Source organism: Anolis carolinensis, unplaced genomic scaffold (genome assembly GCF_035594765.1).
Source record: "Anolis carolinensis isolate JA03-04 unplaced genomic scaffold, rAnoCar3.1.pri scaffold_18, whole genome shotgun sequence".
NCBI classification, from domain to species: domain Eukaryota; kingdom Metazoa; phylum Chordata; class Lepidosauria; order Squamata; family Dactyloidae; genus Anolis; species Anolis carolinensis.
In genome coordinates this window covers 5,799,024-5,824,339 of record NW_026943828.1, presented here as the reverse complement: position 1 = coordinate 5,824,339, position 25,316 = coordinate 5,799,024, and the positions used below count along the sequence as shown (strand labels likewise).

Here is a 25,316-nt window from a genome sequence, read left to right as displayed (position 1 = left end):
TAATTGACACTGAATCAGACATGGATACAATAAATTGGTCTTGATGTATCAAGGGTGTGTGTGTGTGTGTGTGTGTGTGTGTGTAAGGAACTGGAGTGTTTGTGTGGGTGCTTGTGAAGAACAGAAGAAACAGGCCTCAAAAGAAAATGGAGTCCACGCAAAGTCTGACCTGGGATGGACTTGGCGGGTGAAGCAAGGAATCAGCAAGGCGTCTCTCACCTGGCAAGACGGAACGAGGGTCCAGGAAGGCCTATCCGAATAACCACGGGCAATGAAGTGTGCAGCTGGCACCCCATACGTCATGCAGCCTGAGACTGAGCATGTTTTGAAACCAGGCCGTAAGAACAGAAGGAACCGAAAGAAGGACGAAACTTTAGGCCAGGGGTCCTCAAACTTTTGAAGTGGGGGGCCGGTTCACGGTCCTTCAGACTATTGGGGGGGCTGGACTATGATGAAATAGTCCAAAATCAGGATTGTTGTTGTTGTGTGCCTTCAAGTCATTTCAGACTTAGGACAACCCCAAGTCTAAAGCTTAGCACAGGGGCCAGGTCAATGACCTTGGGGGCCGCATCTGGCCCACGGGCCTTCGTTTGGGGACCCCTGCTTTAGACTATCAAATGCAGGGGCCTCAAAGATCCAGCACACTTTCCGGAACCGCCGAGACCACGTCTGTCGGGAGAACGTGATCACCTCTTCTGAGCAGGGCCTGTGCGTGAGAATATGGATGTATGGGTCTGCGTGTGGGTGAGAGCTCTCTCGGGATGTGATTTTGATAGGATTGTGATGTGATTATCAATAAAGGATGTAATGAAAGTGTTAAAACCAAATTTGGTCTCTGAGCCTCATTGATCCATCACGATTCCCTAAACACTCTGCATCCATCAAAAGAACAGGAACCCTTTCGGTTCATAACACTTGTATTATTATTATTATTATTATTCTGTTAATATGTTTATATTATTGTTATATTATTAAATTCTATTATTGTATTATTTATTATAGGATTATTCTATATTTTTCTATTCTATTTCCCTATTATTATACTATTCTGTTGTTGTTTCTTCATTGGGTCCCTTCCGACTCTTGGTGACCTCCTGGACCAGCCCAGGCCAGAGCTCCCTGTCGGCCGAGGCCACCCGCACCTCCTTCAAGGTGGAGTCAGTTCCTTCAAGGATGCCATCCACTCATCTTGCCCTCGGTCGGCCCCTCTTCCTTTTATTTATTCATTTAATTAATTAACTTATACACCGCTCTTCCTCTTACATTTTCCCCATCATCATTCTCTTCTCCAAACTTTCCTGTCTTCTCATGACGTGGCCCAGGGTTCTCCATTGCTGCCCCCAGTGGCACAGCCGGTTAAACCGCTGAGCTGCTGAACTTTCTGACTGAAAGGTCAGCGGTTCAAATCCAGGGAGCGGGGTGAGCTCCCGCTGTTAGCCTCAGTTCCTGCCAACCTAGCAGTTCGAAAACATGCCAATGTGAGTAGATCAATAAGTACCGCTCCGGCGGGAAAGTAACGGCGCTCCATGCGGCCATGCTGGCCACATGACCTTCGAGATGTCTACGGACAATGCTGGCTTTTTGGCTTAGAAATGGAGATGAGCCCCGACCCCCAGAGTTGGACACGACTGGACGTAACGTCAGTGGAAAACTTTACCTTTTACTTTATAAAATGTTTATTATATATTATTGTATTCCTTTTATGTGCTTGTGGACGTAAACGTTTCTTGCGGTTTTTGGCTATTCCTGGGTTGTATTGCCTTGGAATCTGATTGAGGGATTTGAACTCCGGTTGGATGTTGCTTCTTGCTAAACCCTTTTGGGATATACTTCCTATTTCCCCGTTCCGGAATTTTTCCAATCCTTTCGATATTTTACACTGAACTGCTTGCTTCTCCCTCTTCTGGAGAAGAAGAAGAAGGCGGCGGATGGCGCAGAGAAGGAAGAGACCGACAGAGAGAGAGAGAGAGAGAGAGGTCTGTGGGGAGAGGGAGACTCGCCTGGGGTGCCCGGGGGGAGGCGGAAGGAGCCCGGCCTGCCTCGGGGTGTGAGGCCGCGGAGGGCGAGTGTGAGGCCAGGCCCGTCCTCGGAGGAGGGAGGGAGGGAGGCGGGGGGGAGGGAGGACTCCAACTCCCAGGATGCCCTCCTCCCCAGACGGGTCTCCACGGGATGCCTCACGGGCTTGAAGGTCTGCTCCAGTTGTGTCCCTTCATCTGTTTATCCCGTTGTGTTTACATTGTCCGTCTGCTCTGTTTATGTGATTTCAATACGTTCTCAGCCTCTTTGGGTCCCCTGAGGGAGAAGAGAGAGATATAAATACAGATCTATTATTATTATTATAATTATTATAATATTTCATTATATATTATTGTACTCATTTTACAATATTATTATTATTTTATTATGACACAGCAAACAAGATAGATATGCTGGATTTCGTGTCACAAAATCCCAAGTCGAACACTTCCCAAGCGTCTAGGACTGTGTGATGTATTTTCGGATGATGTGTGAAGATCCCAGTAGGGTGGCCTTTTGCAGTTGGCAGATTGTGATTTTGTCAATGTCTATTGTTTCCAAATGCCGGCTGAGATCTTTTGGCACGGCACCCAATGTGCCCATCACCACTGGGACCACCAGCACTGATTTCTGTCAGAGTCTTTGAAGTTCAATCTTGAGGTCCTGATAGCGGCTAAGTTATTCCTGTTGTTTTTCGCCAATGTTTATTATTATTATTATTATTAAACCAGGCCTGCGTGCACAGCTGGCCATGTTGGGTCTGTGTGCCAAGTCGGGTCCAGATCTGACCTCAGTGCTTTCTGGCTGCAGGTGAACTACAACTCCCAAAACCAAGGTCCATTCTCACCAATGCATTCTCAGTATGTTCAGTTGGTGGTGGGGCCAGTCTATTGTCGGTGGGGGTCAAGGTATCAGTGAAGGTACTGCAAGTACCATCATCCGTGGCAAGTGTGGTCCAGATCCATCCTTGGTTGGGTCGACTATGATGTCTGGATGATGGTCAAGTACACCGGGGGGGGGGGGAGCTTAATCCGACACGGGTTTTGAACTCATGGCCTTTGGGTCAGCAGTGATCTTTTGCTGCTGGCTATTAACCAGTTGTGGCAGAACCCGGTCCTTCCCATCCTCCTCCCCCGACCCTCTTCGACCCTCCTCGGGCTGGGCATTATGCTGAGAGGAGGGCGAGGCAGGCCGCAGCCGAGTGTGCTCCAGAGGGATCTCAGGCTCCGCTTCCTTGAGCCATCCTCGAGCATAAGGATGGGGAGGAGGGTGAGACCCACAGTGGATGGGAGCGCTCCAGAAGGTTCTCAGCTGCTATGTGCCTTCCTCTTCGTATTTTGGCCTGAGGATGCGGCCGGCCACCCTGTCCTTATGCCAAGAGGACAGGGAACGTGAGGAGGAGGGCCGGAGGGAAGCGCCCAGGGGGCCACATCCGCCCCCCCCCCCCGGGCCTTACTTTGCCCGTGCCTACCTTAGGGGGAGAAAAGCGATATATAGATGTAGTAAATGAATAAATAAATATAGTCTGCGTTTTGCACAAGCCCTTGCCCTGCCCTCTCGGATCTGATCGTGCCCACTTTTTCCGCTTACTGGTCGGTTGATGTCAGTTGATTATGTCGTTTTATGGCGTTTTTACTTTTTCTCATTTCAACAGTTTTAATTATATTGTTTATTTGTTATATGTTTTTAATTGTGTTTTACCTTGGGATCCTTGTTTATGCTGGGCTTGGTCCCCATGCAAGCCGCCCTGAGTCACTTCGGGGAGAGAGATGGTGGTGGGAAATAAGAATAAAATATTATTATTATTATTATTATTATTATTATTATTATTATTATGTACATACAATATATAGGTGTCAATATCTATATTTTCCAATTCTCGATCACTTCCTTGTTCCTTCCTTCGCTCCTCCTTTCCCTTCCTTCCTTCATTCTTCCTTCCCTTCCTCCTCCCTTCTTATTTATTTATTTGGGTATTTATTCCTCGTGTCAGAATTGAACCGAGGGTACAAGTTGTAATGGATTTGCAAACATAGAGATTTTTTTTTTTAGAAAAAAACTTGGCATTAATACTAAATTTCTTTTGTGCAGTAGCTGGCCACTTGGAGTGAGTGACTCTGGTGTTGCTGTTTGGAAGGTCCTCCCTTGTGCATGTAGCAGGGCTCAGAATGCATTGTAGTCGGTGGTCTGTGGTTGGCTCTTCTCCACACTCGCATGTCGCGGACTCCACTTTGTGGCCCCATTTCTTAAGGTTGGCTCTACATCTCGTGGTGCCAGAGTGCAGTTTGTTCAGCGCCTTCCAAGTCGCCCAGTCTTCTGTGTGCCCAGGGGGACGTCTCTCATCTGGCGTCAGCCACTGATTAAGGTTCTGAGTTTTAGCCTGCCACTTTTGGACTCTTGCTTGCTGAGGTTTTCCTGCGAGTATCTCTGTAGATCTTAGAAAGCTATTTCTTCATTTAAGGTGTTGGCGTGCTAGCTGATACCAGAACAGAGGATGGGCCGGAGATGTCGCTGCCTTGGTCCTTTCATTACAGGCTGCTACTTCCCAGCGGATGTCAGGTGGTGCAATGCAGGCTAACCAGTATAATTTCTCCAGTGGTGTAGGGCATAGACATCCTGAGCCACATCCACTGTTTTAACGTGGTGAGATGTATTCCACACTGCGCATGTGTATTCAGCAGCAGAGTAGCCAAGCACAAAGGCAGATGTCTTCACTGTGTCTGGTTGTGATGTCCAAGTTGTGCCAGTCTGCTTTCGTATAATGTTATTTCTTGTGCCCACGTTTTGCTTGACATTTAACTTCTTGTAAGTCAGAATATGTTCCAGCGTAACTCCCAGATATTTTGGTGTGCTGCAATGCTCCAGTGGGATTCCTTCCCAGGTCGTCCTCTGAGTTCGAGATGCTTGTCTGTTCTTAAGGTGAAAAGCACACGTCTGTGTTTTAGATGGATTAGGGATCAGCTGGTTTTCCTTGTAATAGGCAGTAAGAGCACCTAAAACTTCGGAGAGCTTCTGTTCAACCATTCCAAAGCTCCCTGCTTGGGCGGTGATGGCACTATTGTCAGCATAGATGAAACTCTGTCCCTTCTGGCAGTGGCTGATCATTTGTGTAAATGTTAAATATGGATGGAGCAGGCACCCTCCCCTGAGGGAGACCGTTCTTCTCTTTCCTCCATCTGCTTCTCTGGCCCTGGAATTCAGCAAAAAGCTCCTGTTTTGTAGCAGATTTCCTATGAAGCAGGTGAGGTTGGTAAACGTAAAGGTTTTCCCTTGACATTAAGTTCAGTTGAGTCTAAGCCGAAGAGCCGGCGTTGTCCGTAGACATCTCCTGGGTCATGTGGCCAGCATGCCTGCATGGAGCGCTGCTACCTTCTCGCCAGAGCGGTACCTATTGATCTACTCACATTTACATATTTTCAATCTGCTAAGTTGGCAGAAGATGGGGCTAACAGCAGGAGCTCACCCAGTTCCTTTGTTGAGAACCACTGTTCTGGCCCTTCCAGTTTTTCTTGCTTTGCTAATCCTTTGACTACTTACCTCATTTGGTTGGCATGATAATATAATTTAATATCTGGGAGACCTAATTCTTCTTTTTGTGGTTTGTACAATTTAGTTTTATTTATATATCCACAGAATGCCACTCCCTCTCACTTTGGAGGATTCATAAGTCTTTTCATCTTTTGAGGTTCCTTTTATTTTCAGTTTATGTCATTCTTCTTTCGTTTTATGTCTTTCCTTTAGAAAAATTGTGTCACCTTTAGATTTAAGAATCTGATTGGTAATCATTTTCTGTTTATAGCAGGAGCCAAGGCCTCAGTAGTTGAGCGATATCACCTTCACCTAACCCGCCATTTTGCTTGAATTGTTGTATTTATCTGTTAGTCCCTGTAAAACACAGCACCATATTGTGCCACATTGTCTCCCCCTAATAATAATAATAACAACAACAACTTTATTTTTGTATCCCACCATCTCCCTGAAGGGACGGCGCCTCCTTCTCCTGGCTCAGGTGAGCGGCCGGGCGGCAAATAGGAGGCTGGCGAGGAGGGAGCCGGGCACTTTTCCCTCAGCGCATCTGCTGGTGGTGAAGCATGAGGACCTCTTCGCCCTCCCTCAAGTGCGGCCTTGTAACTTCAGGGAGGCGCCCGCTTTCATTCAATGACAAGGACTGCAAATGGTGACAGCTGCCCCTCAGCAACACCCACCTCCCTCCTTCCCTCCCTCACCCGAGTATAAGCTAAGGGGGGCTTTTCAGCATTAAAAACGTGCTGAAAAAGCCGGCTTATACTTGAGTATATACGGAATTTGTTTGTAGTTCTATCGTTACCATTAGAAACCTTCCTTCTACATCTGTCTTAAACATTTGAGGGTGCCAGAGTTTGGGGAGATAGAATACCAGGCCATTTCTTTTGGATGTTCCCTCTGATGCCAGTTCTTCTCCCGGTCATTTTTGTTTTCAGCCGTACAGAATCAAAGGGTAACATTTCAGGCCATCTGGAGACCCCTTGAAGGTTTCTTCCAAATGGCATCCAGGGAAGACTTTTTCTCTCCATGGTCTCCAGTTTTCTTAGGATTTCCTTGAGCCTAGCTAGTTCTTCTTCTGTTGCTGAAAGTCTTCCCCTGGATGGAGGAAAAAGAAGGAAAGGGGGAAGTGGGCAAAGGTGAAGGGAGTCGGCAGGAAGGAGGCTTTGTGGCTGGAGCGGTGCCTGTCTTTGCATCTCATCATGGGCTCTACCGAGGGAATGCATGGAATGGATGGAACGTAGTTCAGTATGGACTCATTTTGTGAACATCAACAAGATGTTGAGATGCTGAGGAAACAGAGTTGGGGGTCCCTTTGGCAGGGGAGATAATGACAGAATCAATAAAGAAATCCTTGTTCCTTTGAGCATTTAGCACAATGCTGGCAATTCACGGAAACCCAGGATCCAGAAAATGTTGCAATCTTGAATGTTGGGAGGAGTTCTGCCTGCCTGCCTGCCTTCTGTTCCTTTAACCACGTTTGGGTCTGACCCAGTGAAATGGGTGTGGCCCTCCAATACAGGCAAAGGGTTCAGTTCCTTCCTTCCGTGATTCCTTCCTTCTCTTATCCTCTCCTTCTGTGTTTCCTCCCTCCCTTCCATCTTTCCTTTCTTCTATCCCTTTTTGCTTTGTTTACCTTGAGCCAGAGGAATGCGGCTTCATGTCTAACCTTTTGCTTCTTCTTTATTGACCAGGACGTGAGAGTTCTCTGGAGCCACCCCTGCCGTGATGGGAAACGAACCAGCTTCTAGTTGATATTAAGGCATTTGGAAACCAAAGTGCAGTAAGGAAACCAGTCCTCTAGGAAAAAGGATTCCTCTCAAGGGGCTGATCTTGCTGAATTCCTACATTCACTTTGGATTATAGAGTAGAACCATAGAGTCGGAAGAGACTGTATGAGGCACCCAGTCCAGGCCTCTGCCATGCAGGAAAAGCGCAAAGTACACCTGACAGATGAGCATCTAGCCTCTGTTTAAAAGATTCCAAAGGAGCTTTCACTACATTTTGAGGCAGAGAGTTCCACCGCTGAACAGCTCTTACAGTCAGGAAGTTCTTCTTAATGTTCAGATGGAATCTACTTTCCTGTAATTTGAACCCAGTGCTGTGAGCAATCAGAAAGGGAAAAACAAGAATCAAGTGTTCTTATTGGAATTAAATATACATAACACTGCTGACATGGAGGAGAAAGCATATAAATGTATCGAATGTGGAAAGAGCTTTAGTCAGCATGGAAAGCTGAAGACACATCAAAGGACTCACACTGGGGAGAAACCCTATAACTGCCTGGAGTGTGGACAGAGCTTTACTCAGAAGGGAAACTTAAATACACATCAAAGGACTCACACTGGGGAGAAACCCTATAACTGCCTGGAGTGTGGACAGAGCTTTGCTCGTAGTTCAGGACTACGTTCACATCAAAGAACTCACACTGGGGAGAAACCCTATAACTGCCTGGAGTGTGGACAAAGCTTCACTCAGAGTTCAGGTCTCCGTGTACATCAAAGCACTCACACTGGGGAGAAACCCTATAAGTGCCTGGAGTGTGGACAGAGCTTTACTCGGAAGGGAAACTTACTAACACATCAAAGAACTCACACTGGGGAGAAACCCTATAAGTGTCTTGAGTGTGGACAGAGCTTTGTTCATAGTTCAAGTCTTCGTTCACATCAAATGACTCACACTGGGGAGAAACCCTATAAGTGCCTGGAGTGTGGACAGAGCTTTGCTCGGAGTGGAGCTCTACGTTTGCATCAAAGCACTCACACTGGGGAGAAACCCTATAAGTGCCGGGAGTGTGGCCAGAGCTTCGCTCATAGTTCAGACCTACGTTCACATCAAAGGACTCATGTGGTGTATTGTAGAAAGATTGAACTAAAATACAGTGTTCCCTCGCCTATCGCGAGGGTTAGGTTCCAGGACCACCCGCAATAAGTGAAAATCCGCACCAGTCTCTCAGTCTCTCTCCTCAGCCTCGGCCTCTCCAGCCTCTGCGCCGCCATCTTCCTTCCGCCTTCCTTCCCGTCTCACAGAGAGAGAGAGAGAGGGAGAAGGCCAGGCCTCGGCCTCCTTCCCCAGGGCCGCCCCCTCCCCCTCCTATTGGCTGAGCCCGTGACGCCCCGCCCAGCGGAGGCTCCCCATTGACTGCATGCCACCCCCAGCCTTGATTGACGGGCGGCAAGGCGGGGCTTGTGCGGGCAGAGAGCGCCGTGAAGCCAATTGGCAGGCAGGCCGGAGAGGCCGCGGAGGGGAGGGCGAGGCACTAGGCTCCTATGGATTTTATTTATTTATTTACAGTATTTATATTACTCCGTTCTTTTGAAGGGGCCCTAAGCCAGGAAATAGTAATCTTTTGCCTCGGTGGCTTTGCCTCTCCCTGTGAGCTGGTGCCTTTCTCCAGGAAGTTCCAAGGAGAGAATAAAGCTCAGAGTAAACAAGTTAGGTCACTGGTATCACTTGGGCCAAGTGGGTGTGGAAGGTGAGGAAGACCCTCAGGCATTGGTCAATTTTAGATAAGCCAAGATATATATTCTTTGTTAACTGCGCACATGTTGCGACGGCCATTTGCATGGTACGGACCCACTAAAGACCCACTAAAGGGGGTGCCTACGGCTGTTTGCCTTCTCATCCTCTGTGATAACAATAAAAGGCTTGTTTTCTGGCTCTCTTGGGATTCTCTCCTTGACTTCCCCTCCAGGCCAGTCTCCAACGCTTTCCAACCCCGAAGGGGATTCAGGGCGGATCTCAATGCACACATTCACACGTGGCAAACATCCAGTGCCATTACACATACAACACATAGACCGAGGGTCCCCAACCCTTTCAAACAGAGGGCCAGTTCACGGCCCCTCAGACCGTTGGAGAGCCGGACTATAGGTTTTAAAAAAACTATGAACAAATTCCTGTGCACACTTCACATGTCTTATTTCGAAGTAAAAAAAAACAAAATGGGAACAAATACAGCCTCAATGTTAATCATCATCATAATCATAATAAAATAATAAAGAGGGTTGGAAGAGACCCTTTGGGCCGTTGAGTCCAACCCCCTTCTGCCTTTGTGCACCAAAAGCACAAACAAAGCACCCTGACAGATGGCCACCCAGCCTCAATGTTGTTAATAATAATAATAATAATAATAATAGTTTCTGTGTGTGTCAGGAGCGACTTGAGAAACTGCAAGTCACTTCTGGTGTGAGAGAATTGGCTGTCTGCAAGAACGTTGCCCAGGGGACATTTCACGGATGTTTTGATGTTTTTACCATCCTTGTGGGAGGCTTCTCTCCTGTCCCCGCATGGAGCTGGAACTGACTGAGAGAGCTCATCCGCGCTCTCCCCGGATTGGATTAGAACCTGGCAGTCTTCAGGTCAGCAACCCAACCTTCAAGTCACAAGGCTTGAACCCACTGCACCACCAAGGGCTCCAAATAACAGCAACAACAACAACAATAGTAACACATCACACAGTCCTAGGCACTTGGGAAGTGTTTGACTTGTGATTTTGTGATTCGAAATCCAGCATATAGATCTCATTGGCTGTGTTATAGTGTGTCTTTGTGTCAATAATAATAATAATAATAACAACAAAGAAGGTTGGAAGAGACCACTTGTGCTATTTAGTCCAACCCCCTTCTGCCTTTGTGCACCAAAATCACTAGCAAAGCACCCCTTAACGATTAATAATTAATTAAATCATAATTAAAATACCATTCTAAACAAGTCAAGCTTTGGAAGGCGGAGGAGGAGGGAGCGGCTGCCGCAGGGGCCGGATGAATGGCTTTGATGGGGCACAAGTGGCCCCCGGGCCGTAGTTTGGGGCTGGGACGGAGAAACCCTATCGTCCCCGTCTGGCCATGAAGACACGGAGACCTCCTTTGGGAAACCACGAGCCCAGAAGAGCAGGACCCTGGTCGAAGCCAAGCCTCCCTCGGGACCGCGCCATGGCACCCAGGGAGCTCCGCTGTTAGGCTGAAGAACCACCTCTTGGCTTGCCAAGGATCGCTCTAGAAAGAGACGGGCTGAGCAGAGGGCGGTTGTTCCTTTGCCGTGGCCCCAAAGATGGACACCCCCTTGAAACCCCAGAGTTGGAAATATGACCTCTGAGACCAAAACACAACGTCCTCTTTATTATTATTATTATTATTATTATTATTATTATTATACTTTATTTGTACCCCGCTAGCATCTCCCGAAGGACTCGATGCGGCTTACAAAGGCCAAGGCCTCAACACACAATATAACAATACAAAACAAAAGGCAAATTAAAACAATTAAAACAGTATAAACAACAAGCAGTAAACAATACGCTAAAACACAATAAAACTGGGCTGGGCCAGAGTAATGGGTACAAGATTAAAAGTGCTGATGTGACAGGTGAAATATAAGGCTTATAGGGCAAGTGCAGGGTGCGATATGCAATCTAAGTTCTAATAAAGTGCTTATAGGACTTGGTATTGGAGATTTCCTATTAATCTGGGAAGGCACATTGAACAGCCAGGTCTTCAAGTTCTTTCTGAAGACGGCCAATGTAGGGGCCTGTCTGAGATCCTTGGGGAGGGTGTTCCAGAGTCGGGGGGCCACCACAGAGAAGGCCCTGTCTCATGTCCCCACCAACCGCGCTTGCGACGCAGGCGGGATCACGAGCAGGGCCTCTCCAGATGACCGAAGTGAACGCGTGGGTTCGTAGACGGAGATGCGGTCACGGAGGTAGGATGGTCCCAAACCGTTCAGGGCTTTGTAGGTAAGCACCTGCACCTTAAATTGGGCTCGGAAAGTAAATGGCAGCCAGTGGAGCTCCTTGAACAGGAGGGTTGACCTCTCTCTGTAAGGGGCCCCAGTTAACATCCTGGCTGCCGCTCGTTGGACCAGTTGGAACTTCTGAGCCGTTTTCAAGGGCAGCCCCACGTAGAGCGCATTACAGTAGTCCAGTCTGGAGGTGACCAAGGCATGGACCACCCCGGCCAGATCAGCCTTCACGAGGTACAGTCGCAGTTGGCGCACGAGTCTCAATTGTGCGAAGGCCCTCCCAGACACCGCCGACGCCTGAGCCTCGAGCGTAAGCGATGAATCCAGGAGGACTCCCAGACTGCGGACCTGTGGCTTCAGGGGGAGTGTAACCCCGTCCAGCACAGGTTGCCACCCTATACCCCGGTCAGGTTTACGATCGACCAGGAGGACCTCTGTCTTGTCGGGATTGATCTTCAGCTTGTTCCTCCTCATCCAGATAGACACAGCAGCCAGGCACTCGTCCAGCACCCGAGAGGCCTCCTTGGAATTAGGTGGAAAGGAGTAGTAGAGTTGTGCGTCATCTGCATAGAGGTGACACGCAACTCCAAAACTCCGGATGACCTCTCCCAGCGGTTTCATGTAGATGTTAAAGAGCATGGGAGACAGAGTAGAACCTTGCGGGACCCCACAGCTCAAAGGCCAGGGGTCCGAGCAGGCGTCTCCCAGCTTCACCATCTGGGATCGACCCTCCAGGAAGGACGGAGGTCATCCACCAAGGCGACCAAGGCCGTCTCGGTGCTGTGACCAGGCCTGAAACCAGACTGTGACTGATCTAGGTAGTTGATGTCTTCTAGAAAGCCCTGGAGCTGGGAGGCAACCACCCGCTCCAGCGGTGGTTTGAGAAAGAACGTCTCTTGTGGACTCGCAACAACCCTCTGGCCTGGATTCACCGCTCGGGCCACAGGGTCTCCTTCTTCGCCCACAGTCGTGAGTCTTCTTGTCCTCACGGAAGCCCATCCGTCTTCCTTCCTTCTCCCCCGAAGTCCTCATGGCCACACGCCTCCACCTCCACTGAGGTCGGGTGCAAACACCACGAAACAGGGGGAGGCCGGCAAGGTGGGGAGGAGCAGACCCTGGTGAGGCTGGAATGTCCCACGGCCTCTGCGTCTGGCTCTCTGCCGTCGGTCTCATGGCACGGAAGGTTTGCCCTGTGTCGTGGCCTCGTGATCCGCCCAGAGAGTTGGGCAGAAGCTTTGGGGAGCTTGAGGTGCTCTTACTGCCTATTCCGGGGAAAACGAGGGCGAGAAGGGCGGGATGGAAATACGGTCAGAACGTCAATAAACAACAGAATAAGGTGGCCTCAAAGAGTCAAGAGTTCTTTCTTTCTCCCACCCGGGATGTTATTCCACAGGGAGAGATAGATAGATAGATATATCAACCCCACTTGTCTAGTTCCCAACAGACCTCTGGGGACGCCTGCCACAGGTGTGGGCAAAACGTCAGGAGAGAGTGCTTCTGGACCAAGCCTGGAAAACTCACAGCAAGCCACCCATTCCGGCCATGAAACTCTTCATGATATGACAATATTGGGTATTAGAGTCTCTGTTATGGTTGAGCCTTATGGCTCCAATACTGGGAGACGTGGTCGTAAGACTCCTCGAGAGTCAGACTCTCTTGAGGAGCGAGAGAGGAAACGGCTGCGGGACTTATTTGCAGAACCAACTGACGAAGACTCCTTTGAGGGTTTTACCGAGGGAATGGAGGAAGAGGTGGTTAGCTCAGAGGAGGATGACATGGAATGGACTCGTGTGAGGGAAGATTTGGGTGTTCCTGGTAATGATAGCATGGGAAGCGACTGGCGGGTTGCAGGATCGGACCCGTGGACGAGCTGGAGGGATGGAACGGGATCCACAGCTGGGGATGCTGTGGGGCGTAGTCAAAGGTGTTTTAGCTCTGATGAGGATGAGGATGATGAGGCACCTGGAATTAGGGTAACAGCTGACAGCGATGAGGAGTTGTAAACTGGCATAAAATGGGGTTTAGAATCCAGGGCTAATTGCGTTGGGCAAGGTAATCTGGACGAACGCTTGGGCTCTTGTTGGGAATTTCCTGAAGACGGGTGTGTTTCGTTTGCTGAATACGTAAGTTACCAAGGACACTGGGCATAGACGGCGGGAGGAACTGTGTGGGCTTTTGTTGTGCAACCTGTGTTTAATCTTATTAGCTTGGACCTCCGTCGTCTTCTTGACGGACATTAATTGCCGATTCTGGATTGACGCTGGACTGACTGACTGACTACGACCTCGGACTACCCCTTCTGTGGCTTTCGGTGGAATTGGTGAACCAAAGACATCTGTACTTGGCTTTCGACCTCGGACCGGACTGGGACCCTGCTGACCGTTGCTACCCTGATTGAAGCGCCTGGATCCGGATTCTGTTTGTTGCACGGAGGAGTAACAACCTTAGTTACTCATTGGCAGCTTTCGAAACAGCAGAGAGGAATCTGCTGCCAGCTTTTTATGTTTCTTTGAATCTTTGTTTATCAGCTTTTGTTTGTTCTAATTGCCAGGCTGAAGTAAGCATTTTCTGTTTAACCCAGATTAAACTCCTGTTTAATCCGGTTTATCTTTGTTACCGCTTTTATTATCAGCGGAGTCTTTTTTGTGTATTTTTACACTGAAGGCAAGTGTTTGCCTAGTCCTTTGTTTCATACGGGCACTTTTTAGTTCTGTAACTTTAATAAACTGTGTTGAACTTTATCTGGTGGCGTTCTGTCCTTGACAGTCTCACTGATCCAACACTCGCTTATCCAACGTTCTGGATTATCCAACGCATTTTTGTAGTCAATGTTTTCAATACATCGTGATATTTTGGTGCTAAATTCGTAAATACAGTAATTACAACATAGCATGACTGCGTATTGAACTACTTTTTCTGTCAAATTTGTTGTAAAACGTGATGTTTTGGGGCTTAATTTGTAAAATCATAACCTAATTTGATCTTTAATAGGCTTTTCCTTAATCTCTCCTTAAGTATCCAACATATTCGCCTGTCCAACGTTCAAGCCGGCCCGTTGACGTTGGATAAGTGAGACTCTCCTGTATCAAGCCCGCCGCTCGGGCTGAAGAGGCAGAGGGAGGGGGCGTGGCTCTGACGTCACCAGAGCTCTTGGCTGCCACGCAGCGGCCAGGCTGGGAAGGGCGCCCTCCGAACGGCCGAGAAGGAAAGGGCGGCCCGGGTTGGTCCTCTCTGTGCTGGGCGGGGCCTCAAGAGGCAAGGCCCCGCCCTCCCCTGCTCAGCCAATGAGGCCCCTCCCTTCCCCTGCCAGGCCAAGGCCCCGCCCCTCCCTCCCGTCTCTCAAAGGGAGAAGCCCCGCCCCCCGGAAGGGTGTCTGTGAGGAGGAACCCTCGCCGCGCCCCGCCCACGCCCTGACGTCACTCCCTCCGACGGAGAGGGGGCGGGGCCTCCGTCCTGCCCTCAGAAGTCGCCTTCCTTCTCGCCCCTCCTGGTCACCCGTCCATCAAGGCCGGAGCCAATAGGGGCCCGCTGGTAGGCGGGGCGTCACGGACTCGGCCAATGGGAGGGCGAGGGGCGGAGGAGGGGCGGGGCTTGTTCCTGGCTGGGCCTGCGCAGAGCCTCTCTCGCCGCCATTGTTTTCTGAGGCGCTTCCTCTGGAGCCGCGAAGGAGGAGAGAGAGAGAGAGAGAGAGAGAGAGAGAGAGAGAGAGAGAGAGAGAGAGAGAGAGAGAGAGGTTTGTGTTTATATTGATATTTATCTTGATATTCTATCCGGATTGAGTGTCTCTGGGTCTCTCTTGGGAAGGAGGAGGGGGCGGGGCCTGCCTCCCTCCCGGAAGAAACGAGGCCTCAATGGCCGCCGAGGCCTCCCCCTCCCCCCTCCCCCCCTCCCTTCCCTTTGGACTTGTTTGTTTATGTGTTTATTGTTTACTGCATTGATATCCCGCCCTTCTCACCCCGAAGGGGACTCACAGCGGCTTACAAATGATATGTACATACAGGACAATAGATTATTAGCATAGCACAAAATCAGCATTATCTATGACTCTATTGTACTACCTATAATGCAATATTATTAGAAATATTACATGTAACGTGCGCGCCTTCCAAAGCTTGGCTGGCTTACAAGGGTATTTTAATTATTATTTAATTAATTATTAAGGAGTGCTTTGCTAGTGCTTTTGGTGAACAAAGGCAGAAGGGAGTTGGACCCCCTTTATTATTATTATTATTATTATTATTATTATTATTATTGACACAATGACAGAGCATAACACAGTAAATGAGATCTATCTGCTGGATTTCGAATAACAAAATCACAAGTCGAACACTTCCCAAGCGTTTAGGACAGTGTGATGCATTATTATTATTATTATTATTGTATGACACAGCAAACAAGATAGACATGCTGGATTTCATATCACAAAATCACAAGTTGAACACTTTCCAAGAGTCTAGGACTGTGTGATGCATTATTATTATTATTATTATTATTATTATTATTATTATTATTATTGTATGACACAGCAAACAAGATAGACATGCTGGATTTCATATCACAAAATCACAAGTCGAACACTTTCCAAGTGTCTAGGACTGTGTGATGTATTATTATTATTATTATTATTATTATTATTATTATTATTATGACACAGCAAACAAGATAGACATGCTGGATTTCATATCACAAAATCACAAGTTGAACACTTTCCAAGTGTCTAGGACTGTGTGATGCATTATTATTATTATTATTATTATTATTATTATTATTATTATTATTATTATTAACAACATTGAGGCTGGGTGGCCATCTGTCAGGGTGCTTTGTTTGTGCTTTTGGTGCACAAAGGCAGAAGAGGGTTGGACTAAATGGCCCAAGGGATCTCTTCCAACCCTCTTTACTATTATTATTATTGTTATTATTGTTATTGACACAATGACACAGCATATGAGATATATATGCTGGATTTCGAATAACAAAATCACAAGTCGAACACTTCCCAAGCGTTTAGGGCTGTGTGATTTATTATTATTATCATTATTATTAACAACATTGAGGCTGGGTGGCCATCTGTCAGGGTGCCTTGCAAGTGCTTTTGGTCACAAAGGCAAAAGAGGGTTAATTAAATGGCCCAAGGGGTCTCTTCCGACCCCCTTTATTATTTAGATGATGATGATGATGATGATGAACATTGAAGCTGCATTTGTTCCTCTTTTGTTTTTTTTACTTCAAAGTAAGATCTGTGAAGTGTTCATAGGAATTTGTTCATAGTTTTTTTAAAACTATAGTCCGGCCCTCCAAGGGTCTGAGGGACTGTGAACTGGCCCCCTGTTTAAAAAGTTTGGGGACCCCTGATATAATATAATAAAGTGACCATCATCTTGCCACCGGCCGGCCCCAGGCTTAGGCCAGACTTGCTTCCTCACCCGGTTGCACACTCACTTGCCAGAAGACGCCTGTGCCTGAGAAAGAGAGGTGTCCAATGAATGAAGTGCACATCTGATACGCAAAAACCTTTTGTTGTTGTTCCTTCCTTCCGCCGCTTCCGACTCTTGGTGACCCCGTGGACCAGGGACCCAGGAAGGCCGAGCTCCTCCCGCCCAGCGTGCCCTTTGGCCTGCCTTGTGGGCCACACCACCAGAACTTCTGCCCGAGGCCCACGCTGACCCACTAGTCTCATAGAACTCTTCTCTCTTTTTAGTGTGTTGTGTGTTCTGTATTGTTTTGTCACCAACCCACTGCAGGCTCATTGGCTGGATACTGGTTGCTCTGGGATTGACACACAGCTGGCAGTGAGAGGGCCACCCAGAAGCATCTCCTTGGCTACCAAGTGGCCCCGGGTGGGAGCCCTCATCTGCCTCATTGAAAGGTGCCTTGAGTCTTATTGTACACTTTCCTCCTTGTCTTTCCCTTTTTTGTTTTTGCTTGTTTGTCCCTGCATTGTTTGTTTTTAAGCCAACGTATATGGAAACTGGGGCAGGGTGGCAATACGGGGTGTGCAGGGTGGAGGGAGATGTGTCAGTGGGAGGGTTGTGTGTCCGTCTACAAGAAGGCCGAGGGGAGGGAGGGAGAGAGAGAAGACTGCGGCGCCTTCCTTCCTGCCTCTCCTTTCGTCTCTCTGAGGGAAAGAAGAAGACTCCACGTTTTCCTTCCTTCCTTCCTTCCTTCCTTCCTTCCTTCCTTCTCTCTCCCTCTCTGTGTTTTTTCAAGCCTCTGGTCAGATTTGGCCTCCTCTTTGTGCCTTCCTGGGAAAGGGTGACTACTAGGCTTGCTCAAATAATTCGTTTTCCCCGTTTACCGTTATTGATTCGTTATTTTCGATTGTTTTGAAGCAATATCGAACCTTGGTTGTCCACACGTCTGGATATCACGGTTTCGAATCGCGAGAGGCCGTTTTTTCTAATTTCTTCGTTTTTTTTGTTAAGAAAAAAAAGCTTTTGCAAAGCACCCAAACTCCTTTCCTTTTGCCCCTCAGCCAATGGGAGGCTCAGCCAATGGGAGGGGGCGAGGGGGAAGGAGGCCGAGGAGGAGGAGGAAGACGGAGGGGGGAAATGGCCGCCGCCGCCGCCTCGCCTCAGCTCAGTGCATTAATTAATTGGGCCTTAATGAGCCCCCTTCCAAGCCAAACCCACCAGAGAAACACCCTCAATGCAAACCTTGCAACGTCCTTCTCTCCTTCTTGGACACAAAGGCAAAGGGAGGAGGCACTTCGGGTTCCCAAGCGACCTGAAAAGAGCCATAGAGGGAGAGCCAGTGCGCATGCTCCACCCTCCAAGGCACACAAGGGGGGAGTTCGCATGGGAGCCGGAAGTGTTGGGGCCTCCGTCCCTCCCTTGCTTTTCCTCTTTGGTCTCCCTATCTTGAACACAGAACACGCATGAAAAAAAACACACCATAATTTCACAATATCTAGTTTAAATAACAAAAGGAAGAGGAAGGAAGAGGCCCGGGATGCGAGGGGGTGTGGGCCAGGCCCGTCCTCGGCTGCTCCCAGGGGCCCAGATTCGCACCCTCCCTCCCCCCAATACAGGTCTCCAGTCCATACCACGCTACATGAACTTGAATGGATACTGTGGTTGTGTTGTCGAAAGCTTTCATGGCCGGGATCACACTGTTGTGGTATGTATTCCGGGCTCTATGGCCATGTGCCAGAAGCATTCTCTCCTGACGTTTCACCCACATCTGTGGCAGACATAGAGGTTTTGACGTCTGTGCGAAGCTAGGCAAGTGGGGTTTATATATCTGTGGAAGGTCCAGGGTGGGAGAAAGAACTCTTGTCTGTGGGAGGCAAGTGTGAATGTTGCAATTGGTCACCTTGATTAGCATTGAATAGCCTTGCAGCTTCAAAGCCTGGCTGCTTCCTACCTGGGGGAATCCTTTGTTGGGAGGTATTAGCTGGCCCTGATTGTTTCCTGTCTGGAATTCCCATTTTCTGGGTGTTTCTGGGAAGGTAATGGCACTCCATGTAGTCATGCCGGCCACATGACCTTGGAGGTGTCTATGGACAACACTGGCTCTTGGGCTTAGAAATGGAGATGAGCACCAACCCCCAGAGTCAGACATGACTGAACTTAACGTCAAGGGATACCTTTACCTTTACCTACACACACACACACACACACACAAGCAGGGACTATATATATATATATATATATATATATACAATATATATCACACACACACCAATTTAACAAAGTTTCAGCCACAAAAACAAAGTTTCTGAAGTAGAACAATGACTTTCACAGTAAAGACAACCCAATTTAACAGGAAATAAGACTTTCAAACCAGGAACAGATTACTGCAATTATTAAAAAAAGGTTTATTATAAAAGCTATGAAAATTTGCCAAAAATCAGAGGATAAGGGAAACGTTCCACATTTTGGTGAGCTATCAGTGTTAAATGTGTTCTACCACTGTACCAAGTTTGAAGAAGATCACTCAAAAAATGAGGGCGGGAGAGCCCCCTAAGTCCCCCCCCCTTCGGGCTGTTTTTGGGCCACCGCGCATGCGCGTCCGCCATTAACGAATTAATTTCGAAAATAACGAATTTTCGTTAATTTCGAAAAAATTTGGGGGCCAAATTCGTTATTAGCAACAAAAACGAAAAACTGCCCCCTCTAGTTTTGAAACGAGTTTAGAATCAAATTTTTCATGGATCGATCAAGCCTAGTGACTACACTTGGTTTGGCCTCATGCGCAGCTGTCTCAGCCTCTGGGGTTTTTTCAGTTGGGCGGGGGCGGCTGCTCCCCATGTGCGCAGTAAGGGTTTTTTTTGCGTTTTTCGGGTTTTTCTGTTATTTCCAAATTGTCTGTCTGCTTGGTTTGTTTTTAATGTCTAAACACAGTGGGGATGACCATGACTTTTGTAGCCAAGTTTCGTGGGTTTTGGGTGTTTGGTTTCGCTGTTTACTTTAAGGCAGAAATGGTCAGAACATTTATATATATATAGATATAGAAGATAATAATTTTATTCGATACCACCTTCCAAAAGGGACTCAGGTGGCTTACAACAATGCATAATAGTGCCGTAAAAACACATACAATATTTCATCAACATCAACATTTATAACAATAACAATATAATTTGCATAAGACAACATTTACAAAAAATAGGAAGAAAGCCAACTCAATTTAAATAAAATCTATCTATACACATAAGAAAGTAAAAATCTGTCTGTGTGTATGTGGCATGGGTGTCCGCTCACAAAACAGCCTCCGGCCTCCACAAACGGGCTCTAGTTCCCAGTGCTGAGGATCCACCAAGTCACTCCCTCCCAAGACATTGCAGGTTACAGCGAGCACATCCCAGGGTTCCTTTCTCTCTCCATTTGCATGACCCCTCCCTCTGCCTCTCCCTTAAGCCATTCCTACCCTTTCCTCTGGCACACAGCAGACAGAGGAATTGGGGCTCAGCCAACAGAGAGAATGGCCCAAAGGGGACGTGGTTCAGCAGAGACTCCTTTTGTGAACATCCCAACAAGGATCGATATGTTTTGGAATTAGACTGGTGAGGAGGCAAATTCTTGGTTGGCTGCTGGGTTCCATTGGGAAAAGGCAGTGAATTTGGTGGCAGCGGGAGACTAATTTGGGATACTCGGGAAGCAGACCTGGACCCATTGTGGGACGGGAGGCAGCCCAGTCACCTTTGTGTCCCTCAGCATTTAGCACATCCTGGTATTTCAGGGAAACCCATTGTCCAGCAAATGGCACCCTTTAATATTGGAAGGAGCCGTTCCTTTCTGCCCGTCAGCCTTCTGTTCCTTTAGGCACATTTGTGTTTGACCCAATGACATCAATGTGATGCTCCAATATTGGAAGGAGTTCCCCTTTCTTCTTTCTATTATTCACTCTTTTCTTCCTCCTTCCCCCCCCCTTCTTTTTTCTGTCTTTCTGGATTCATTCCCTTCTTTTTAAAGTGTCATTGATTGCCTTTGCTGATCTCTGTGTGTGCTCTTGAGACCCCGATGTCTGCATTTCTTGGTCCACAGAGCCCCAGTTGACCGAGCTCTGGTTAACCGAGGATCCCTATTATCCGAGGCGCCACCGGGGGCGCCCCTCCCTCTCCTTTCGAGTTCGAGATCTGCTGCCTAGCAGCGATGGCGAGGCGCTTCCCAAGGGGCGAGGGCTCGCGAGGGACATCAGTCGGCGAGACCTCAGCCCAGGCTGCTGCAGCGATCACTGGGTGAGGGGTCCTCGAGGGATGTCTCCCCGGATCTCCCTCGGCCAAAAGTTTCCCCCAGCATCAGCTTGTCTGTGGAAAACCCGCAGCACGCTCCTTGTTTCTCGGAGGGATAGGCCCCTGCTCCAGCAGAAACGAGGAGCATGCCGTGAGAAGAGCAGGGGAGACGTCCCTCAGTGAGCCCTCACTCTATCTGAGCCGTTCAGTTATCCAAGATGGGGCCCGCTCCTTTATCTCGGATAACCGGGGCTCTGCTGTATTTTGATTTTCAACCTGACCTATTAAGGGAAAGGGGGGAAATATTGGAGATAAAGACGGTTTCTGCTTTTCATACTCGTTCTTTTGCTTCTTTCTTGACCAGGGAAAACGAGGATTCTGTGGAGCCACCTCTTGAATGCAGTAAGGAAAACAGTATTATAGGAAGAAGAAATCCTCCCAAGGTGGTGATCTTGCTGAATTTGTGACCTCACTTGCAAATAAGACAGGAAAAGGGTAGAGTCAAATATCTGTATTGCAATCACTCAAATTACTCTTGACATGAAGGGGAAAGCGTATAAATGCCTGGAGTGTGGACAGAGCTTCACTCAGAATTCAGATCTATATTTACATCAAAGGACTCACACTGGGGAGAAACCCTATACATGCCTGGAATGTGGCCAGAGCTTCACTCAGAATTCAGATCTATATTTACATCAAAGGACTCACACTGGGGAGAAACCCTATACATGCCTGGAGTGTGGAAGAAGCTTCTTTCATAGTTCAGGTCTGTATTCACATCAAAGTACTCACACTGGGGAGAAACCCTATAAATGCCTGGAGTGTGGACAGAGCTTCACTCAGAGTGGAAACCTACGTACACATCAAAGGACTCACACTGGGGAGAAACCCTATACATGCCTGGAATGTGGGCAGAGCTTCACTCGGAGTGACATTCTACATTCACATCAAAGGACTCATACTGGGGAGAAGCCATATAAATGCTTGGAGTGTGGACAGAGCTTCACTCAGAGTTCAGGTCTGTATTCACATCAAAGGACTCACACTGGGGAGAAACCCTATACATGCCCTGAATGTGGTCAGAACTTCACTAACAATTCAGTTCTATATTCACATCAAAGGACTCACACTGGGGAGAAACCCTATCAATGCCTGGAGTGTGGACAGAGCTTCAGTCAGAGTGGAAACCTACGTACACATCAAAGGACACATACTGGGGAGAAACCTTATAAATGCCTGGAGTGTGGACAGAACTTCACTGATAGTTCAAATGTACGTAAACATCAAAGGACTCACACTGGGGAGAAACCCTACAAATGCCTGGAGTGTGGACGAAGCTTCGCTCGTAGTTCACATCTACGTTCACATCAAAGGACTCACACTGGGGAGAAACCTTATAAATGCCTGGAGTGTGGACAGAGCTTTGCTGAGAGTGGAGATCTGCATAAACATCAAAGGACACACTGTGGAGAAGCCCTATGAATGCCCTGAGTGTGGAAGGAGCTTCAGTCGTAGTGCACATCTGCGTCGCATCAGAGGACTCACATGGGTGAAACCTATACATGCATGGCATGTGGGAAGAGCTTCTGTGAGAATTGAAATCTACATAGACATAGAATTCACATTGGAGAGAACAGTGGCATTTGAGCACAGGGAGACTCTCCAAGACAGAGCTTTCCAAACTTTTCATGTTGGTGACACACTTTAGACGTGGTTCCTAATTCAACCCTATGGTTCAGTTTAACTAGGAAAACAGGTTAAACCAACCCCATATAAAATTTTCAATACATATGATCTAATAATATATAGAGATACGTTTCATATAACCTTTACTGTACAAGCAGTTTCTGTGCCGTTTCCTCTTCCATGTGGTTCATCCCCAACATCCTTGTAAACAAAATTTCTATAAAATGCATATTAATTCCCATCTTCTCTCCTTAATGTTTCTTCAATACATTTCTTCCATATACTTTCAAAATCATTTTTCTTCTTCTTATTATTATTATTATTATCATCATCATCATCTTATATATATATATAAAAATGTTCTAACCATTTCTGAGATTTTTTGAGATGCCTTGCTTTCCAATTTTTTCCCCAATTTCTTTCTCCTACTTTTATTCCCAGTTCTTCCTCCCATATTTCCCTTGTTAATATCCCTTTCCTCCCACCTTTAATCTCTATTAATATTTTATATATCATACTGGTTATCTCTTTCAGATATTCATTGCCCTCTTTAGTCTGTTCTTTTAATACTATATATTTTCAAATTTTGTTGGTTCTCTTTCCTCCCAGCTCTTTCTTTGCCAATTTTGGAACCATTGATCTAGTTGAACCCAATGAAGCCATGATATATTTAAATCACTAGGATTATGTAGTTTTCCTCCAACTTCCAATTTTGTCTAATTTCTTCCTTTTCAATTCCTCATCCATCCCATTTTTTAAAGTTTTTAGGAAGTTTCTTCTCCATTATCACTGGCATTATTTTAGAATTCTCTTTAATGAGGTGGCTTTTATATTTATTCCGATTTATATTTATATTTAACCTTTATCAGTTTTATACTTGTTTACTTATGCAATGCTTGTTTATGCAATAAAGAAATGAACAGGATTATCTAAGAGCCCCTGGTGGTGCAGTAGGTTAAACTGCTGAGCTACTGAACTTTATATAGATAGGCAGATAGATACAAATATTATCTTATATTTTGAGTTGTGAGTAGATTGCACATTTCATACATACATACACAGCGTTTATATATTACCACATTTCTCCACCCTCTTCCATTCCATATTATCTACTCACTTCTCTAACATATCGTCATTCTATACTCTCCTTAACTATACATTCTCCATATTTTCCTTGTTTCAATCTATATATATAAAAGAGTGATGGAATCCTGGCACCGAGCAAAACAACAAAACTAAACACCCCCCAACCTCGAAATTTCACAACACAATCCATCATTCACGCCTCGAGGTTGAAACCACAAAATATCATATCACGAACCTCCACAGGGCCTAAAAAACTCCAAAAACCAGAGCTATTCAGTGCAATTTCAATGAGCCACAGCAACGCGTGACAGGGCACAGCTAGTTTATTATATAATCCTAATATCTTGATCCAATTTTTGTCTCCCATCGTATCTATTATTCTGTTTATTGGAATGAGATGGCCATTCATCCATATACCGTATATACTTGAGTATAAGTCGACCCGAATATAAGCCGAGGCACCGAGGTAAAATTTTACCACAAAAAAATTGGGAAAACATTGACTCCAGTATAAGCCGAGGGTGGTAAATTTCAGAAATAAAAGGAGTCCATCGTGAGATCATTTTCCTCACTTATCCTCACTGTTCCGTCTCCCAGGAGTTCGATTTGCATTGTCCCATAGTTGAAGAAAATAGCCCCCCCCTTTTTTTTTTTTGCAATTCTTCCAGGGCTGTTGCAGATTCTGCAGCACCCTGATAGTTAACCATTAGCAGAGTTTGTAGCCAGCTCAGCAAAGTCTTTGCTGCTGAAAGTTTGCAAAGTATCTTTTTGTTCTGTGGATGAAATCTCCATTTTGAGAAGCCCTTTGCCTTCTAGACAGAAAAGAAAAGAACTCAGATGTGCTTGTGTGGTCAAATAAGGCCAGCTCAGACAAGCCATCATAAGTACTAACCTCTGCCTTTAAAACTGGTGCTGAGTTTGGATAGGGAAAGACCTGCTCTTTCTAAAAATAGTAACTCAGCACTGGGGCAGAGGATATCTCAGGATTTCTCTGCCATTGGAAGAAGCTCCAACTACTTGGTCTCCAAGCTAGCTTTGAGCTTAGATAGGGAAAGATCTGCTCTTTCTAAATATAGCAGCTCAGGGCTAGGGTAGAGAGCATCTCAGGATCTCTTCGCCTTTGGAGGAAGTTAGCCCAGCAGCTAAGGGCAAAAGCAAGAAAGAAATGTCTACAAGGTTTTATAAGTTGACTGTTTATATTTGTAACCTTAACAATTTGTGCCAAGTCTGCCAAGGACTTTGAGAAAATAAAATCTTGTTTGATTGTTCAACTTGAAGTGACTTTGGTTACTGGGATCTCTGAGCTTCAAAGTAAGGCCCCCGCAGTTCACCCGGGCAAAGAAAGAAGCAAATCTTAAAGCTCTAAAAGGTGTGACGGCATACTCACTCACATGAGCCTAGAGAGCAAGATCATTTTTGGACTATTTCTCCATATATTTTTATGACTATTTTTTCTGTGAATATATTCATGAATCATTTTGTGTATTTTTCAGAATATTCCTGCATATATTTGTGAATATTTTATGTGAATATTTTCTGAATTTTTTTCTGAATATCTTTATTAATATTTGTGCATGTATTTTTCTGAATT

General features: G+C 46.7%; 3 protein-coding genes across 4 annotated transcripts in view; 2 read left to right on the top strand and 1 right to left on the bottom strand.

Annotated features, from left to right (window-relative positions):
* The window catches only part of LOC134294681 (loricrin-like), a 676,447-nt gene that overhangs the window by 85,141 nt on the left and 565,990 nt on the right, over positions 1 to 25,316 (bottom strand). The gene's annotated exons all lie outside the window — the stretch shown is intronic.
* Positions 5,285 to 9,198, top strand: LOC134294694 (gastrula zinc finger protein XlCGF7.1-like). The gene has a single exon (XM_062966293.1). The coding sequence runs from the start codon at positions 7,714 to 7,716 to the stop codon at positions 8,467 to 8,469; it is 756 nt and encodes a 251-aa protein (XP_062822363.1). The 5' UTR covers positions 5,285 to 7,713; the 3' UTR covers positions 8,470 to 9,198.
* LOC134294688 (zinc finger protein 572-like) lies at positions 21,235 to 22,567 on the top strand. The gene has a single exon (XM_062966283.1). The coding sequence runs from the start codon at positions 21,494 to 21,496 to the stop codon at positions 22,433 to 22,435; it is 942 nt and encodes a 313-aa protein (XP_062822353.1). The 5' UTR covers positions 21,235 to 21,493; the 3' UTR covers positions 22,436 to 22,567.

Excerpts from the sequence above, each read along its gene's own strand:
- LOC134294694 (XM_062966293.1), top strand. The coding sequence starts at position 7,714 with ATGGAGGAGAAAGCATATAAATGTATCGAATGTGGAAAGAGCTTTAGT.
- LOC134294688 (XM_062966283.1), top strand. The coding sequence starts at position 21,494 with ATGAAGGGGAAAGCGTATAAATGCCTGGAGTGTGGACAGAGCTTCACT.